This window comes from Colletotrichum karsti (genome assembly GCF_011947395.1).
Source record: "Colletotrichum karsti strain CkLH20 chromosome Unknown Scaffold4, whole genome shotgun sequence".
Taxonomy (NCBI): domain Eukaryota; kingdom Fungi; phylum Ascomycota; class Sordariomycetes; order Glomerellales; family Glomerellaceae; genus Colletotrichum; species Colletotrichum karsti.
The window spans coordinates 533,133-550,588 of NW_024065904.1; the positions used below are offsets into that span (position 1 = coordinate 533,133).

Here is a 17,456-nt window from a genome sequence, read left to right on the forward strand (position 1 = left end):
TCTCTCTAGTGACCACCAGCCCGTTCGTATTGTACCGTTCAATTGGAAGACCCGTTAACAACTCTGTCGATGATGGTAGCAGCAGCAAGGCATTCCTCGTCTCTCAACCTTGGAGTGACAACCTGGATACCACATGGAGCGCCGTCGACTGCGTCGGGGTCGTCTGTTCACTGCATCAGCTATCTCTTCAACCTCTATTGCCACGGAAGAGACACTGGCTACTCACAGTCTGGAAGAAACGGACCGGACGCTTTTACTGGTTCGGGGTCCAATGCCTTTGAGGCTCGCCCGGTGGGAATGAGGCACGAAGGGTACTGTGCAGAGATATTAGCTCCACGAACTACATCTTAATCGGCCAAACTCACGTCAAGCAAGTTGAAAACCACCGTGTAAGGCATCAACCCGTACGTATCATGCGGCACGGCAGTCTTGTCAGCACCCGGAGCCAAAAGGACATTAAGTTTGTGACCGAACCACGCCTTATGCCACGCCTCGGTGTACTTGGCGCGCGCGAGATCCAGGTCATCCAAGTGCCGCCACGGATGCGCCATGTCTCTAAGCACTGGACGCGGGTTGGTCGTAAAGGGGTGCATTCTCGCAGCGGCCGATTTGACCAGTGGCTCGCCGAGGATCGCTGCGAGATCTTCATCGGGTGGGTGGGACAACTCGAAAAACTGACAGGCAAGCCTGATGCCAAGATCTGCACTCCGCTCGTAATCGTACGGGAGGCGTACCACGTCGTGACCGGCTGCGGTGAGCGCTTGGGTGGCGGACTCGTAAGCCCTGCGGACCGGAGGATGTAGCGGCCAGGCTGGCTCTTCTTCCATCACTCCGATTCTGAGACGCGGCCCCGCAGCCGGCTGTCGCCATTGCAAGTCGAGGGCCGTTGGATCGTAAGCTCCAGGACGTTGACCGATGACTGCTTTCATGAAGAGCTCGAGATCTTGCATGGAGGATGCAATAGGTCCCGCAGATGGAAACGGGCCGGGGAGACTCATGACGGGACCCTCGGACTGATTCCCGTAAGGGACCCGATGGTTTGTCGGCTTGAAGCCGTAGTTTCCACAGCACATGGATGGAATTCGGATTGAACCGGCGATGTCGGTGCCTACTCCGATGGGGGATCCTCGGAAAGCCACCAAGGCACCTTCGCCGCCGCTTGAGCCGCCGGCGTTGAGGTTGAGGTTATGTGGGTTCAGCGTCCTTCCGAAGATATTGTTCTCAGAATCTCCGGTCTTCGTACGGAGTCAGCATTGAACGGAAAGTAGCTTGGATGATTCGACGTACCATCAGCGTCTGTGGTACGTTCGTTTTGACGTAGAGCACTGCTCCTGCGTCAAGTAAGACGCTGACCAAGCAAGAATTCGTTGTTGCAGGTCCCAGTTTGAGGCCGTTGACGTAGCCTGCAGTTGCATCGTATCCAACGACTTTGAAAGTGTCCTTGTGAGAATGAGAAGTCAGTTTTCGTGTGCAGGTGGTTTCACCAAGATGGATGTTACCTTAAGACTGATGGGCAGACCATGAAGAGGACCACATGTTTTGCCATTGTCTCGGTAATACCGGTCTAGCCATTCCGCCCGTCGAATTGCTTCGTCATAGAATGATTCTGTGAGACATGAGGTCTAATATTGTTGAAATCAGATTACCATCATTTAACGACATCAACGAATCAAATGTTCGCGTAAGAAATACTGCTTGAAAAGCAATGGACTGGAACCGTGAGGTCGAGGATATGTCTACTCACAAGTTGCTGGGCAACAGCAGCTCTCTTGCAAAACGCTGTCACAACCTCAGTTGCTGTGAAATGCCCAAACGCCATTTTCTCGATCAGGGAAACGGCTGAATGATTCCCGGTGATATCGAGCTCCCGCTCGTTGAGAATCCCAGATCGTCTAGCATGATCCAGCTCGAGGAGATGGCCTCCATTTGTCTGCGTCAGTTCTTCGACAAGAGCAGTTTTGAGTCTCCAATCGGCCGGGATAGCGTCGGAAAGCTTTCGTCTCTTCTCGGCCACCAGGTCTTGCCATGACATGTCGTCTGGCGCTCGCTCCTTGGTGAGCTGGTTGTAGTCGTGAACGAGAGTCATTGTGGGAAGCGAGTCTGTCCTTCGGCAGGAGTCTGTTGTCGATTTCTGAATGAGGGGAAGTTGCTGCAGGGAGATAATTTCATGTGCTTTTGTACCTCTTCAGTAGCTCTTTTCAAATGCTTGTGTCTCAGAGGACCGGCAAGTCAATGTCCGCCGTTCGGCGTACAGACCGATCGGGGCTTCTGTAAAGATCTCATTGGCTCTTGGACTTGCCTTTCCAGGCATGGTGCCGCGAGCGGATGCACCCCCGCACCGGCCGGGATCTCAGTGACAGGGACCTGTGTCCGCAGATCATGGAAGAGATTCATCTGAACGATAAGCTGCTCATAATCTTTGGTGACTGTTGTATGTAATGGACTGTGTGGCTCTGAATCATCTCAACACCGCTCCTTCGGCCACGTCATATGATGAGATCCAAATGTGGGCGTGGCCGCGGCAGTTCATCTCGGCAGGCCACTCAATTTATGAGCGGATTTTTGAGGGCTATGAAGGCAATGCAGCTGATACGATGTTGTAATGAACGCAGAAGAACACGCCAATAACATGGAATTGGCAACAAAGTACGAGTGAATAATATGTATTAGTCCGGTGTACAATTGTGTAAGCTAGACTGCATACACTCGGAACTCGTCCAGTTATCAAGACCCCGAGTTCCCAACTCAAATCCGACTAACACTAGCAGCCTGCCCGACTTCAGATGCCACCTTCTCATACCTTCCATGCAACGCGATACGAATTCGACGCCCAAATACCAGCAAGGGTATAAATAGCATGCAAATTGTAGTTGTCACACACCCACTGATAATGGAGATGTTCGTCAAACTCATGGCGTTAAGCCATGGCACCACGGCGAACGGCACCCCAATTGTCGCCGCATTGCGAATGAAGGTGATGAAGACGAAAGATTCGGCTGTAATCTGGAATATGAGGTAGCATATCAGCGTCGTTGTGGGTGTTTTCAGGCCCCGATAGAATGCACTCACAGTCTTATAAGTATCGATGACGATGGTGAAGGCGACGTCCATCATAGAGCCCATGCCAAACGCGAAACAAGCTCCTCCAATACTTGGATACACCCAATGCATTCCCTGAACCAGAAGAACCATTAGAAAGGCAGTTCCTGACTTGAGCGCATTGGAAGATGTACTCACCCGATCTGCCGTCGCCCCAAAGATAATGACACCAGCCCCCATGACAAGTGCTGGAAGGAAGAGGATGTAGAGTCTCATCTCCGGCTCGAATATGCCGCGGTTCTTTCGTGCAAGCCTCACGACAATCCAGTCTCCAAGCAAACCTCCATAAACGCTGCCGATCAAGTTGCCGATGAAGGGTCCAATTAGCATGAGCCCAACCCCAGCCGTGCTGAAGCTGTAAGGTGGCGCGGCAAAGACGATGGAGTTGATGCTTGTGAGAAGCACAAGGAAAGCAACTGCGTTAGCGCATTGTATCGCTGCGAAGACAACATGCGGGAAGGCAGCTGTCTTGAATGGTGTAAGATAGCCCGATAACAGCGACTCGTCCGTCTGTGTGAAGAAGCGCATGCGTTGTCGATACGTGTTGAGAGGAATTGGCTGCCCAGCATCCACGATGTCTCTGTCGACGAGCGTTTCGGGTAGCTTCTCCTCGTCTGCGTTGATATCGACAGGCCGTGGCAGGGCAATATCTAGGCCTTGATCGTTGAGTCCCACGGAAACCGGGATGTACTTGGTTTCCTCGAAGAAGAAGACGAACAGGAGTGATAGGATCGTGAGAATGATGCCCACGGTGTAGTAAGTCCATCTCCATCCCATGGTTGCAGCCTGGACGCCAGCTAGAGTCGGGGCGAGGAAGTTTCCAATCATGACACAGGTGATGTAGAAGCCATTGGCTAAGCCTCGCTGATGAACGAAGAAAAGGTCCGCGATCTTAGTGGATAAGCAACTTTAGTGTCATCTTCGCAAGCAGTGTAATTATGAGAAACACAGGTACTCACAGTCATTTCGGCAATAGTCTCATTCGTGGAACCCGCCAGACCAAACAGCAGATTAGTGATGTACATCTCGGGAACAGTGTACATGCGACTAGACCACCATGAGGTCGCAGCCATGATCGCGGTCGAGAAGATGTAGGTGGACCGTCGACCGTATTTCTTCGTGAAGGGAATGATGAGCAGACAGCCCATGGCGAGCCCCACGACGTTGAAGGAGACACCGGCGTTAAGCTCATCGTAAGACATGTCCAACTCAACTGTCATCTGCTGCCAGAGAACCATCTGCATAGTCATCCTAGTTGCTAAATGTTAGTCAATGGGATTCTGGAGTGTTGAAGAAAGACATTCGCAAGGCAGATCCTCTTACGCGGCAAAGACAGCTACAGTGACGGCGAAGACGAAGATAGCGTTGACATATTTTCGAGTTAATGACCAGTTCTAATTAGGATTATTAGATGCGCGACTCTGAAATTGCTTCTTGTATGACACTTGAACAGGACACCACTCACAAGGGGGTCATTTGGGTCAGCGGTCGGCTCCGGAACGAGGACCAAAGCAGATGCTTCTGCATCAACAAAATCGAATTAGCAACTTGAGAAGAACCACCAGCTGATGATTGATGTGCAAAATTGCTACATGTCGCGTCGCTAGATACTTACCAGACAAAAGTCGAGCACTCCCAGGTGGAAGATACGAGTCTTGGTCATGTCGGTCCATAATGTTCCTTCGTCAGACTATCAGTGAAAAGTTGATATTGACGGGCGACAAGAGGCAAGTCGTAGGGCACGCGTTTCATAGCTTTTCCAGAGGGAACTTCCTTCGCTTTTAGATAACCGATGGCAAATGCTCAACGTTATCTCTCTCCGCCTATGTAAGTCTTGGCCACCGAGATCATGCACCGGCCCGGCCTTGATAAGCATCGAGTCAGTCTCCGCTTTCAAGTCTGAATCTGGGGTAAAGACCGGGGGGTGTACGTCCCGTTGGGGGCAACGACATCTCGAGCGATTAGAAGCAGAGATATCATTGGCGTATGGACCTACTTAAAGCAGCTAGCTTCCTAGAAACCCCCGGAGGTCAAGACCTCCAACGACAAGAGCATCGTCGATGCTATCGTCGTCTATGCAGCAGAGTACAGGTACGTCACGGGCCAAGTCGAATAACACGCAGCCAAATGAGATTCGTCAGCCACCCGTGATTCGGCGACCTGCACTCAAGCAGTACGAGGCCTCAAGTGGATGCAGTCTTTGAGCCCCTCTTGGGCGCAGAAAACCTGACTCCAACCGACGCGAGAATGCAGTTCAAAAGAGTGCAATCTCCACGTTTCTCTTCTTAGCCTGCTCATCAATATCGTACCCATCATTCCCTGTCTCCCATGCTTCGTCCAGCATCTCCGCAATGTTACGAGCGTTTGCTGTGAAGCCATACGGTTGACATACATCGGCAGCTCGGCGCAATGCCTCCATCCAAGCCGGCCGACGCTGCAGAGTCAGGACCTCCAGTCTTGCTGCCACGTAAGGATATAATAACGAGTTGACTGTGAGAAGTTGATCGTATTCGTATCGCTTGCGGGTGTCACAGAGAGCATCCATCGCGGCGACGAGCCGTCCGAGCAGGAGCTCGGTCGATGGTGCTGTCGGTGAGGCTTGAGAATCAGAAATGGGAGCTCTGGACCCTCTAATTCTGCGGCTGGTGAGAATTCCTGCGAAGCGGTACGCTTCCCAAAGATGAATCTGTGGTACCTCTCCCAGTTCCCCAGGCCAACATAACAAAGCGTTTTCCGCAGACTCATCTTGGATGACGGCGAATATGTCGAGTAAAGAGCGCGGAAGGCTAGTCACGGTTTCGATTCCGCGGTCGCCTTCACCTTCACTGAGCCTGCCCGAGAAAGAAAACCGGGCCTCCCGTAATCTTCTCCAAAGACCCAGCGTCATTGTAGCACGGCCTCGAACGAATGTCGGCATGTCCATGACTGCCATTAGTTCGAGAGGAAAGCTGACCTCAGAATTTGCCAGAAGAGCGGAGCCATGCAGACTGCCACTAAGGCCGTAGACTGTGGTCATTAGTTCCAAGTGAACAGACCAGCGCGCGCTTTGGAAGAGCTGAATTTGAAGGAGAGTTTTCGATCAGCCAAGAGTAAAACAGGAAACTTGAGAGCAGTCCTCCGAGGACGCAATCACATCACGATCCTTCCCATTAGAAACATAAGCGTGGGTCATAATCAGACTCACATTCAAAGTGCAGATAAAGAGTCCAGCGCACATGACTCCAACATTGACGGTGCCCTCATAAGACTCTAGCTGTTTGCGAAACAGATGAAGGCCCCGGACGTAGTACTCCTCGAAGAGTGGGGGAGGATTAGCCGGGCTGGATACGTATAGATGAGTTGCAATCAGGATGGAGGAGAGAGCCTCTGATCCATATGCAAGCCGGCGGAGGTGCTGCCTAAATAGGTCGTCTCGGCGGGTAGAGTACAACAGGAAGACAGTTGAATTATTGACTAAAACAACCTCGTCAGTAAATCCATACGCAATCATGCTTGGAAGCAACCGTGATGAGAGAAAAGTTGATATCGAAGAAGACTCACAGCTTTCGTAGAGTCTTCGGTCTTGATCAGTCCGACCGGGCCATTGAGACTCGGTCAGGGGTGACTCGGAGAGCTGCGGGGACTGCACGACGGTCCGAACGACAGGGGCCGACGCGACGCCGATAGAGACAGGAGAGGGCGTGGAAAGGCCTCCGTCTCTCTTGGCTAAACTTGAAGACTTTTCATGCGAAGTACCAGAACTATCAGTTGCGCCAGACGAGCTTCTCGGGCTTGATATCAACCTTCGTCGCTTGGCTGGTGGTTCTTCTACAGGCGCCGGCGCTCCGGTGAACCGACCACGCGAGGCAATACCCGTACCCCATCGCAGGACGATATCGTATCCCTCGCATTCGATTCCCTGTCCTACGCATTGGAGACAATCAGGCTTTGTCTCGTCGCATTTACGATGGCGTCGCTTGCAGGTCAAACATCCACTCCTTGAACGCGACATCTTCCCCATCGGTGTGGGCCATCGATGGAACCAGAGACTGTGGAGGAGATTGGTCGACAAATTGATACTGGTAACTGAGAGATCTTCATTGAGAGTGTTGCCGATGAAATAAAGTCAGAACTTAATGCCCTCGGGTTTTACAAGGAGCAGTCCGGATTTCGTCTTGTTGATGAGATGGTCGTAAGATCCATCAATCAAACTCGTGTTGTTGAACGTGGAGAAATTGAAAACCGCCTGCATAATAATAGAAGCTCGCAGTGCTTCAAGCACACATTTCTTGCTTAGTAAGACACTATAATTCCGTTCCTTGCGCGGCCGTAGCCCGGCTTTAGGCGTACGAGTCATCTCAAGTCCCGGCAAATAGCTTCAGCGGCTTGGCAAGAAAAAGCCATTATCTTCGCTGATGGTACGTCATCATCAGCAGGGGAAGATATACTGACAACACTTCATTGAGTTTTAACGTGCAATGAACATGGGAACTACACCTGGTCTGGCCCAAGGTCAACGATTGTCAATGTTCCTTAGGCTTGGCTTTTGACCACCACGTCTCAGCTCAAGACCTGAGAAAGAGAAATGACCAGATGTTATTGAACTCACAGCTTGAAAGTTATATATATATATATGTATATATGAATATAAATATTCACGTTCATATTGCGTTAACCACAGTGATAAAAGTATTTCTAAGTACCCTTTTAATGCCATTTTAGAACGTCTTCCAGTCTACCAATTATGCTGTGATGCCAGGTTTACCAGCCCTTCCGGCGCCCAAGTATACCAAACTAATCTATCAATAATCAAACAAGCAGCTTCTGTATTTGTCTATCCAAGTGCTTTCTATGAGTCTCGTTAACCGGATTCGGTACCTGGCCGAGGATATCCTTGATGCGTCCCATCAGGAACGCACGAGGGTTGCACTCAGCATGATCAACTCCTCCTCTTTCCGCAGGCTTGCCGATGTCATGGATTACCAGGTTCATCAACGTTGAGTATAGTGTCACAACGCTATCCTCGACATCCGCGGCATCTGGAATGGGCCACAAACCTGCTCGAGTGAGACAGAAAGTCATGCTTCCTAGTATCATGCTCTCGCACCGGTGCGGTCCCATGTACATGGCATGCCGGCACCATCTCTCGCCCTCGTCGACTGTGATAAGCCTTTCAGCCAAGTCACGAAAGAGGTCCATGATGGACTGAATTGTCTGCGTGCGGACAGATTTGATTCGCTCTGGACTAAGTCAGTGACGCACTCTTGAGAAATGAGGCGGAAGCGGGTAACTAACCAATGATGTCCGGCGGCGTACTCAGCCCCTCTAACTCGATCTCTTCTCCAGTCCCCCGGCATTCCATAACCATTCTTCGTGCTGTACTCTCGAACAGCTGCTTATGACCCAGCTCCCAAGAGATCCACAGAAGCTTTGGCATCAATAACCCGTTCACGCCGACATCTGGTGTCTCCCCGATCCCCGTGACCCAGTTCTGCAACCATGGTGTCAACATTGGCGTTGCATCGTAGTAGTGCGTCAGGACTGTGAGGTCGTACAGCCTGTCGATCGGCAGACTCCTCGGGACTTGGCGGAATTTGGCATGGGCGATGCTGGCGAAGAGTTCGAATGTGTCGGGCTTGTCCTCACGAAGTTCCACCACCCAATCAATTGCGGTGCTGTCTGAGTTGGTGGTTGGCTTGGCTTCGACAAAGCTACCGTGGAGCATGCGGTCGAAGACGGGGGATACGCGGGCCATGGTCCGGGAACAGACACGGAAGCTGCGGGCAGGGGTGTCTTCGGCTGCCGATCCGACAATGAAGACGAGATCACCCCGGGGATCCATTTCGGTGAGCTCCGCAGAGCTGCTTTCTTTGCTTGGTGACATGGTATCAGGCTGTGAAGAGGTCGAAAATCGGGATGAACGAGTGAATCCGATGTTGCTGCCTGGACTGAGTATCTTAAGCATACAAACTTGTCAAGGCTTTCCCTTCAGATAAATATTGACGTCTCAGGGAGGTACAAGGAGCCTGTTTTGCGGCTCTTAGGGCTGTTGCAACGTTCGGGCTGAGTCTCGTATCTCCCTCCCAGCCTCATGCTATATAAAAAGATCGGGCTCGTATGCACTGAACAGATTTTGATCTCATCCGTGGCGCAGGGCGGCTACTAGAGCTCTTGCGCCACGCTTGGCCAAACCCTGGACTCAGAAAAAAAATAGGGGGCTCGTCTGTTCTTCGATCTTGTGGGCCGTCTCAAGTCGGTTCAATGTCCGGAGACGTTTGTAGGCTTGGCGGGATGCCGCCCGGAGAGCGCGGGCACCGAAGATGCCGGTCATTGGTACGTGAAAGTCCGCGATAAACTGAGAACCACAGCCACCACATTGAGTTTATCAGGCTCCGGCTCAAACCCGACCCAAACAATTGGCACGTTTGTCAGTAGATTTGCTTTACTATTTAGATACTCATTGTAAAACCCATTATTTATCCTGATTAGTCATGCCCCAAGCCAGTAGATTTGCGGCGGACCTTCGGTAACATTGACTCGAAGCCCTTCAGCCATACTCTGCAGTGCGTCTTTCAACAAACAAACTACCATCAAGGTTACATTACCGATGATGCGGACTTGTAACCTGACCTCGGTCCGATCCGGGGCTCCGTTTTCTCTTCCCCTTTTTCCTGCACAAAGAGGCCGCATGTTGCTCGTAGGGAAAATTTCATATATGTAAGACGTCATAAAAAGACGGTACTGCTAGCATCCAATGCTTGAGCTTTCTCAATGCTCACAAAAGTTCCACTCCACATTCAGCCAGCTTTCCTCTTTCGCCTTCAGCCATTTCCTCTCATCCATCAAGTCCAGTCTGAACTCCTTGGCCTTTTTCAACCCGATAGGCCATTCATCCTTGTTCGACGCCTTCTCCCAATCATTCCTGGCCTTCAACCATGCCTCCTCAGACATCACCAAATCTTTCTTCGCGGCCCCATTCTCCGATGCATTGAGTTCATCGTCATTAGTCTTTCGAGCATTGGGAATTTCTGACGATACTTTACCGCCTCAGTACCCGGGTTCTTCTGCGACGGCCACCAGTGCTTCTGTTGCGGAGGTACATTCGATGTGCTTATGATGGGGATGGCTGGATCCACGAGAAATAAGGCGAGGATCTTCCGGTGTCCTGGCTTCGTAGGATCGATCAACTTGAAGGGCGATACATGATGCTGAAGGAGATTGGGGAAGAAAATTGCCCGACCCATTTTCGTAAGTACCGAGCCGATGTTTTGAATGGTGTTGCCCCGCGGGTCAATAGCGAAAGCTTGCTTGATGCCCGCCCAGTCGTATTGATCATAACTGAGCTCTGAGCTAAGATCCTCTCTGTCGGCAAGGGTTCGAAAGTCGAGCGTGCAATCCGTAATGTTTTCACTGTCATAGTAGTAAAGCGCCGTGCTGATAATATGCTCGTTGAGGAGGCCTTCCGTGTGCCACGAACCACCTTCGTAGGATGGTTTCTCCGGCGTCAGGTGGATATTGGCCAACTTCACGATGACCTGAATTCTCTTCTTGTTGTTGAAGAAGCTGTTGCTCTTGATGTCTGAAGCGCCGATCCGGACATAATCCTTCGCCTCCGGGTCTGCATCAGGCAACTTCATGCCATGCGTCTCTGCAAACCAGGCCTTATCCCTCTTGGTTCGCTCCAGATCCCTGATATGTCTTGGGGCGTCACCTTCGGAAAGGGGTCGCAAATGCGGCTGACACCTCCGCTGGCCACATATCTCAGGACAAGGGCAGTGGTTTCTCCTGACATCGTCTGTCGTAAGACGTTGCACGGCGAACTCTTTCTCCCATCTGTAGATAGCGTCCCATGCAGGCAGAGACTTCTCGATGAATTGCTCGATGATAGGGTAGAGGTGGGCGTGTTCTTTGGGATGGAGGTTGTTGATGTAGCTGGCGATCTTTGCCCTTCCCGTGGCGGGGTCAATTTTCACATCGCAGGGTAACCACTGGAACTCGTTACTCAGCACCTTCAGCCCTTCTCGGGAACTCCATTGCCGAAAGGTGGATTGTGTAGTTTCCGCCTTTGCTGGTGACCTCAGCTTGATGCCCATGCCGCAGTAATCCAGAGCATCTTCAACGCCGATAACACGGTCCTGGAGTACTCTTGTACGGCCATACATCAAGGGCCAGAGAGATGGGTGCACCAGGTTCAGAACTTGCTCGTTGCTTCTAGGGTGCCAGTCTTGCTGCTCCGACGGTACATTCTCGAGTGGCTTGACGGCGTTCCGGAGCGATGAAAGTAGTTCCGGTGTCAAGATGTTGTCGGACTTGATAACGGCGGTGGAGTAGTCGTAAACCGGTACAATTCCAGTTTTCTCAAAGATGTACGCCTTCTTCCGTAACTCGCTGATGCACTATAGAATGTCAGTACTGTGTCTGAGGTTGGACTGCGGCTCATCTTACCGCATCGGCCATTGCTGTCGTGAAGTCCGCGTACTTGATGTAAGACTCCCAGTTCATTTCCAAAGCTTCCCTCTTCCATTTGGCGGTTATGTCATTATTCTTGACTTTCAGCCACCACTCGGGCTTGTCAGACAACTCGTTGATGGCCCGGAGCATGCAGCATTCGCGGACGAGCAATGTGACAGCTGTCCACTCATCATTGCCGCCCATGAACAAAACAGGAAACTGCTTCTCAACGCCAGGCATATGACCGAGTGGCAAGCCGAAGCCTGGCCGTTTGACGACGGAGGTTTTCAGAGCCTGTAAAGAAATGTTAGCGATGGAAACTGCAACATGACTTATCTTGAATGAACCTTTGATGCTGTTTTGTGAGAAATCCACACGGCCCGTTTGATTAAAAGATTCAAATACTTGAACGAGAAGGCATTGAAGTCGAGATTGGTGTTCTTCTCGATCCAGAACTTTGCGTCGGATACATCGGGTTCTCTATCATTTGCCCAGGTGTTGAACTTCTCCAGCTGTTCGTCGGTCATCTTGACGCGGCTTTCTTCATCCTGCATGAGCTGCTGCTCAGCAAGAGTCAGAGACATAGGACCTTTGAAGAGTTGCGGTGCCATGGCGTGGGCGTGCACTGAAAATGAGAGTTGATGATGGGAGATATCCAAGAAGAAAAGGCTCAACTCCTCTAGACGATGGCTTCATGTCTTATATCTAGTCATAATCTGATGTTGCTCAAGCGTTCAACAGAAATGTTGCGCCGTTACATGTGAGTGAAAGTGTACGCTCAGGCAGCAGTAGTTGCCTGTTGATAACGATGCCGGACCAACTTGACCCACCGACTAGTGAGACAACCACCTGAAATTATTCAAGCATCGAGTCAGTGATTTCAGCTGAACATGGCGACGTCGAAAGCTGTGCGCCGCTAAAACTGTCAAGATTGCCTAGATATGCTTATTATGTGGACCTCGGCCCATCGACTGCAGTCTGGGCTGCATGAGAAACTCTGTGAATAGGACATTTCACGATGTGCAGATTCTTCAGAGGAACTTATGGGCGGTAAGAAGCTTTGGAGCTATCCACTGATTGGTTTCTGCCAAGACTACTTCGGAGATTAATGGACTAGGCTCATCAATACAGCGAAAATATCCCCGTTCAAGATACCATCAAATTCTATTACGCAAAGAACTACAAACGGCGACAGTAGGAATAACGATGCTCGGTGGGAACATCGGTGGTGGAAACAACACCAGCAACTCTGTTCAATGTTTAGAACACTAGATGACCACTTGACCCAATGGATCCAAATGCGCACGCGTTGATAGCAAATCAACTGATCAGTCATAAGCTCAGAGCATCCAAGCAGATCAGAAGTTGGGTGAAGACTTGGCCGACTTGAAGAACTCGGCTCGACTCAATTCATGCTGCCACCTTTGCATCTGAGCTCTGCATGAATCCTTGTCTGATCTGTTGCACTTAGAAGCCCAGATAAAGCAAGTTGAAAAGCTATACTTCTTTAGCCCATCTCTCAAATCTTTCAACAGCCCAGTCATTGCTGTGATATTTGACATTTTCAGCTTGCAGCTTTACTCATCTATCATTAGTAGGAAAGCAGAATTATTTGTGTAAAGCATTGGTTATCATACTTCCCACAGTGCAGTGCTTGTAGAATTTCGATCGGTTTCAAGGTTAATGACTTATTACTCTGTGTTGAGTTAGATATAGTGATCATTGTAGGGAAAGTCTATCGACCTACTAATGTTTACGTTGAGGTTGCTTAGCAGTGTCGTGAGAACATGAATGGAAATGATGTTGGCAGTTGTTAGAAGCGTAGGATCTCGGATGTGCCTTATGAGACAGAGACAGCATCGAGTCTGTGTCGCAACATTGATTGATGATAGTGTGAGAATTTCTCAGTTAAAAACGTTAATGCACAATGTTGCCGCTATTCATCTTATCACGTACACTTTCATTACATACACAAGTTGTAGATAAACCATGTCTCGCAGAGTCGCGAAGGTCCTGCCCTGTGACTCCAGTCCTGTCGGCCAAGACAATGATAATGCATCCCTTCATATCTAAGGTGCCACTGTAAAGTCTTATCCCAATCAAAAGCTATTATGATAGTAGCGGGTTGCCAAATACTTCCTCTGGACTTCAATTGTTTTGGTGAAATTGCTGAACTTCATATTTCTGTGTGTTATCTTCTAAGGCGGACTGGAGCCCACATCCAACGAACCGAATCTGCAGTCAGCTTACGGCTCACGACTGAGAGCCAAACGATTGGATGCCTCGCCGCTGAAATACGGGCACGATGAAAACAGGCTTGTAGAAACCTACCTCAAAAATCTCCGATCCCTTGTTCCTTTTAGGGCTAAACCACATCTTAGTGTTTACTCGAACCCAGTTTTGAGTCCTGGTGCTACGCAGACTGCATTGCGCGATGGTTACGCAGTGGAAGATCAACCATCAGAATTACAAACACGCAACGGTGATTTGCCCGATCGGACTCAAAGGCAGCCTAGCTGGGGCGTGCTACGACGCTTACAGGGGTTCGGTGACCGGGGCCCTATCAGCAATGCAGATATTTAAGAGAAGTGTATCGTCAGTTGCGATTGAAAGGAGTTGGTTTCTGACTTGCGTTATAATGCTTACTGCTATCCTCCATATCTGACGCAATGGAGATACCGTCGTTCCTAGTCGGTCTCGGAGTTGGGCTGATATCGGTATTCGTGGTCGGCGCGCTACTAGGCGTCTTCAGCAATGCAGGCCGCCCGCCTCTACCACCTGGTCCCAAGGGCCTTCCTGTGGTGGGAAACTTGAACGACTTACCCAAGCCGGGCATTTTTGAGGCAAATCACTGGGTTAAACACAAGAAGCTATATGGTTTGTCAAGAATCCACCTGAGGCATTTGCTGATAGCTGGCTGATGTATGCATAGGTCCGATCAGCTCTATCACAGTGATGGGTCAAACGTTGGTGATCATCAACGACTTGCAACTGGCTTTTGAGACATTGGAGAAAAGATCCGCGAAGCATTCATCCAGACCAAAACAGGTATTTGCCGGCGAGATGTACGTTTGGTCTGACACGAAACACCACTAGGTTCCGGCTCGGGTGTAGGACCTCAATATAAGCTAACCTTGGCGTCAGGATTGGCTGGGAGAACTCTCTCGCCTTACTACAGTACAACGAACGCTTTCGCGCTTATCGCAAAAGCATTGCTCAAATCATCGGCTCTAAGGCGGTCGCGGCTCAGTATGACAATCTACAAGAAGCGGAAGCTGGTCATTTCTTGCTGCACGTTCTCGACAACCCAAAAGATCTCAGAAACCACATCAGAAGGTTTGTCGCCATGCCATCTCGTTGCCGAGCGAGCAATGAAGACTAACCAACCACGTGTCTGATAGAGAAGCCGGATCAGTCATCCTCAAGGTTGCGTATGGCTATGTCCCTGAGCCGTTCAAGGACGACTATCTCATCAACATGGCGGGTCGAGCCATGGACGAGTTCGCCCAAGCAGCTGTTCCCGGCGCCTTTTTGGTGGATATTTTCCCCATCTGTGAGTTCACACTCCATGAATAGTTCAGGAAGAGACCTAACGATCCAAGTGCGTTACCTGCCGGACTGGTTTCCCGCAACAACTTGGAAACAGACCGCCAAGGACTGGGCTTTCACCCTCAAGACCGTGACCGAGAAACCGTACGCTTTCGTGAAGCATCAGACAGCACAGGGAAAAGATGTTACGTCGTTCGTTTCGCACTTACTGCGAGACGGCGACTTGACGCCGGAAGAAGATTTCAACACCAAATGGTCTGCTGTTTCTTTATACACTGGTGGAGCTGACACGGTATGACATGACAACCTAAGAAACTTCTGAAATCGCTGTTGATCAAGCTGGCTAATGTTATTCCCAGACGGTGTCCTCGATTGCATGTTTCTTCCTGGTAATGATGCTCTTTCCGAAGGTCCAACAAAAAGCAAAGGAAGAAATCGACAGTGTTATCGGTCCAAGCCGTCTCCCTACTGCGTCAGATCGGCCGAATCTTCCCTACGTCGACGCTATCGTGAAAGAGCTTCTTCGATGGCACCCTGTGGCTCCCATGGGCCTTCCTCATACCAGCTCCGAGGACGACGTCATTGAAGGATACTTCATCCCCAAGGATGCATTGATTCTACCAAACATCTGGTAAGAAGCCCTCGATTCTCTACCGCAGGTTATAAAAACTAACGTTTACCCAACTTTTAGGCATTTCACCCACGACGCCGAAGTCTGGGATGAACCAGATGAGTTCCGGCCCGAACGGTTCCTCCGGGATGACAACGTTGAGCCGCCGCTTGACCCTCACAAAATCGCGTTTGGGTTCGGTCGACGGGTGTGTCCTGGACGCATCCTGGCCGACAACGCCCTGTTCATCACCATCGCACAGTCTCTCGCGGTGTTCGACATTAGCAAGCCAGTTGAGAATGGAAAGGAGGTTGAGCCAGTAGTCAAGATGACGCCTGGTATTGTGAGCCACCCTGAAGACTTCGAGGTGTCGATCAAGCCGAGATCAACCCAGCACGAGAAGTTAATCCGCATGGTGGAGATGAAGTTCCCATGGGAAGAGAGCGATGCTCAGGTTTTGGAGAACATGGACCTCAAATGAAAACAACTTTCTTTGCGAAGTGGCTTCCGCTACTGGCCAACATCTGAAAGAATAGAACTTCGTCAGGTTAGCGCTTCGTTCAACAAGTTACCACCTTTGGTTTTCATTGATACAGGGCGAAAGTAGGAGAATCTTGTGCGATATGCCTAAGTCAAATTGAGCTTCAAATGCCAGCATGATAGCATCTTGAAGAGCTGTAAATTCTGACCTCAATCTCATCTCATGATGCAAGCTCTTCCAAAACTACGTAGTGTCGGGCTGAGTCTGATCCGGACAAAGATGAATATAGTGGGGAGCCTAGACACACGCAGTGGTAAGATAAATAGCCAACATCTCAACGACATCAAGATGCCTCGCCTCATCAGGGATTCGTTTAGGCATGGTGATGGTTAGGCAACAGCACTAAGTGTCCAACGGGGCATTTGTGATTTGTCTTGTGTCGAGAGGAATCATTAGACATTCGATAAACTACGATACTCGATCATTTACCAAAGTAACACATAACACGGCTGCCCCAGCCGCGCAAGAACCAAAGAAAGCCATCTGCAATCCCTCCCAGAGACATCTCCTCCAAGACCCATTTCCCGATCCCAACGCCCAACTCTTCGCCGTCCCAAAAGCCAAAAGCGCAAACAGGCATACGGCAATGCTCCACCTCAGACCTATCCCAACATTCGGCGCCATGAAGTAAGGCAGCAGAGGCATGAGACCTCCGCAGAGATAACCCAACGATATGGAGAGTCCCGAAAAGACTGGTGACCTAGAAGGCGTACTGCTGATACAGACGGAACTTTCGGGAATGACGGCGGACCGCGAACTGCGTATCCTTTTCGAAGCCCAACTCGATCCCTCCGGCTGAGCGTCGAGAACCTCCAGCACCATCGCGATGGTCGATTCGGGCAGGTTGAGCGGTTGAAGATACCGACGTACTTCGGCCTCGGCATCTCCGGAGCTTGATGCACCCTTCTCCCCGTGGTCGTCGACGTCTTCCTCGCTCCTCCGCTCCGCCAGCAGCATGCCTTGCTCCTCTTCCGACGCGGGGGACGGTGAGTGCGGCGTCTCGCGCGAAGCATCCCTTGCAGCTAGATAGCCGCCGATGCCCATACTGATGCATCCCGCGCACAACTCTGCGAGGCCGGCGAAGATGACTGTTTCGCTCCGGCCGAGGGAGCTTAGGCCCGCGGTCAGAGCGAACGGGACTGTGAGGCCATCGGAGAAGCCTAGGGTGAAGTCCGAGAGAAAGTGGACGAGATTTTGGGAAGCCATTGTCAGGGCAACGATTAGGTC

General features: G+C 50.7%; 3 protein-coding genes across 3 annotated transcripts; 1 reads left to right on the top strand and 2 right to left on the bottom strand.

The window, feature by feature from the left end:
• Positions 1-38: 38 nt before the first annotated feature.
• On the bottom strand, positions 39-12,140 carry CkaCkLH20_01692 (uncharacterized protein; the record flags this gene model as incomplete). Its single annotated transcript, XM_038884411.1, has 16 exons — positions 39-163; positions 227-314; positions 366-1,235; positions 1,288-1,440; positions 1,745-2,105; positions 2,882-3,003; positions 3,070-3,174; positions 3,238-3,990; positions 4,059-4,350; positions 4,423-4,493; positions 4,565-4,620; positions 7,998-8,318; positions 8,374-8,971; positions 10,335-11,474; positions 11,524-11,823; positions 11,877-12,140. The coding sequence occupies 16 exons, from the start codon at positions 12,138-12,140 to the stop codon at positions 39-41; spliced, it is 5,619 nt and encodes a 1,872-aa protein (XP_038750111.1).
• A 2,058-nt stretch (positions 12,141-14,198) lies between these two features.
• CkaCkLH20_01693 (cytochrome p450 oxidoreductase) lies at positions 14,199-16,169 on the top strand (the record flags this gene model as incomplete). Its single annotated transcript, XM_038884412.1, has 7 exons — positions 14,199-14,406; positions 14,462-14,594; positions 14,674-14,865; positions 14,931-15,082; positions 15,132-15,370; positions 15,438-15,709; positions 15,770-16,169. 7 exons carry the CDS (start codon positions 14,199-14,201, stop codon positions 16,167-16,169), a joined length of 1,596 nt encoding a protein of 531 aa, XP_038750112.1.
• A 760-nt stretch (positions 16,170-16,929) lies between these two features.
• CkaCkLH20_01694 (vacuolar iron transporter) lies at positions 16,930-17,435 on the bottom strand (the record flags this gene model as incomplete). The annotated part of the gene is made up of 2 exons (XM_038884413.1): positions 16,930-16,986; positions 17,100-17,435. 2 exons carry the CDS (start codon positions 17,433-17,435, stop codon positions 16,930-16,932), a joined length of 393 nt encoding a protein of 130 aa, XP_038750113.1.
• Between the last annotated feature and the right edge of the window lie 21 nt (positions 17,436-17,456).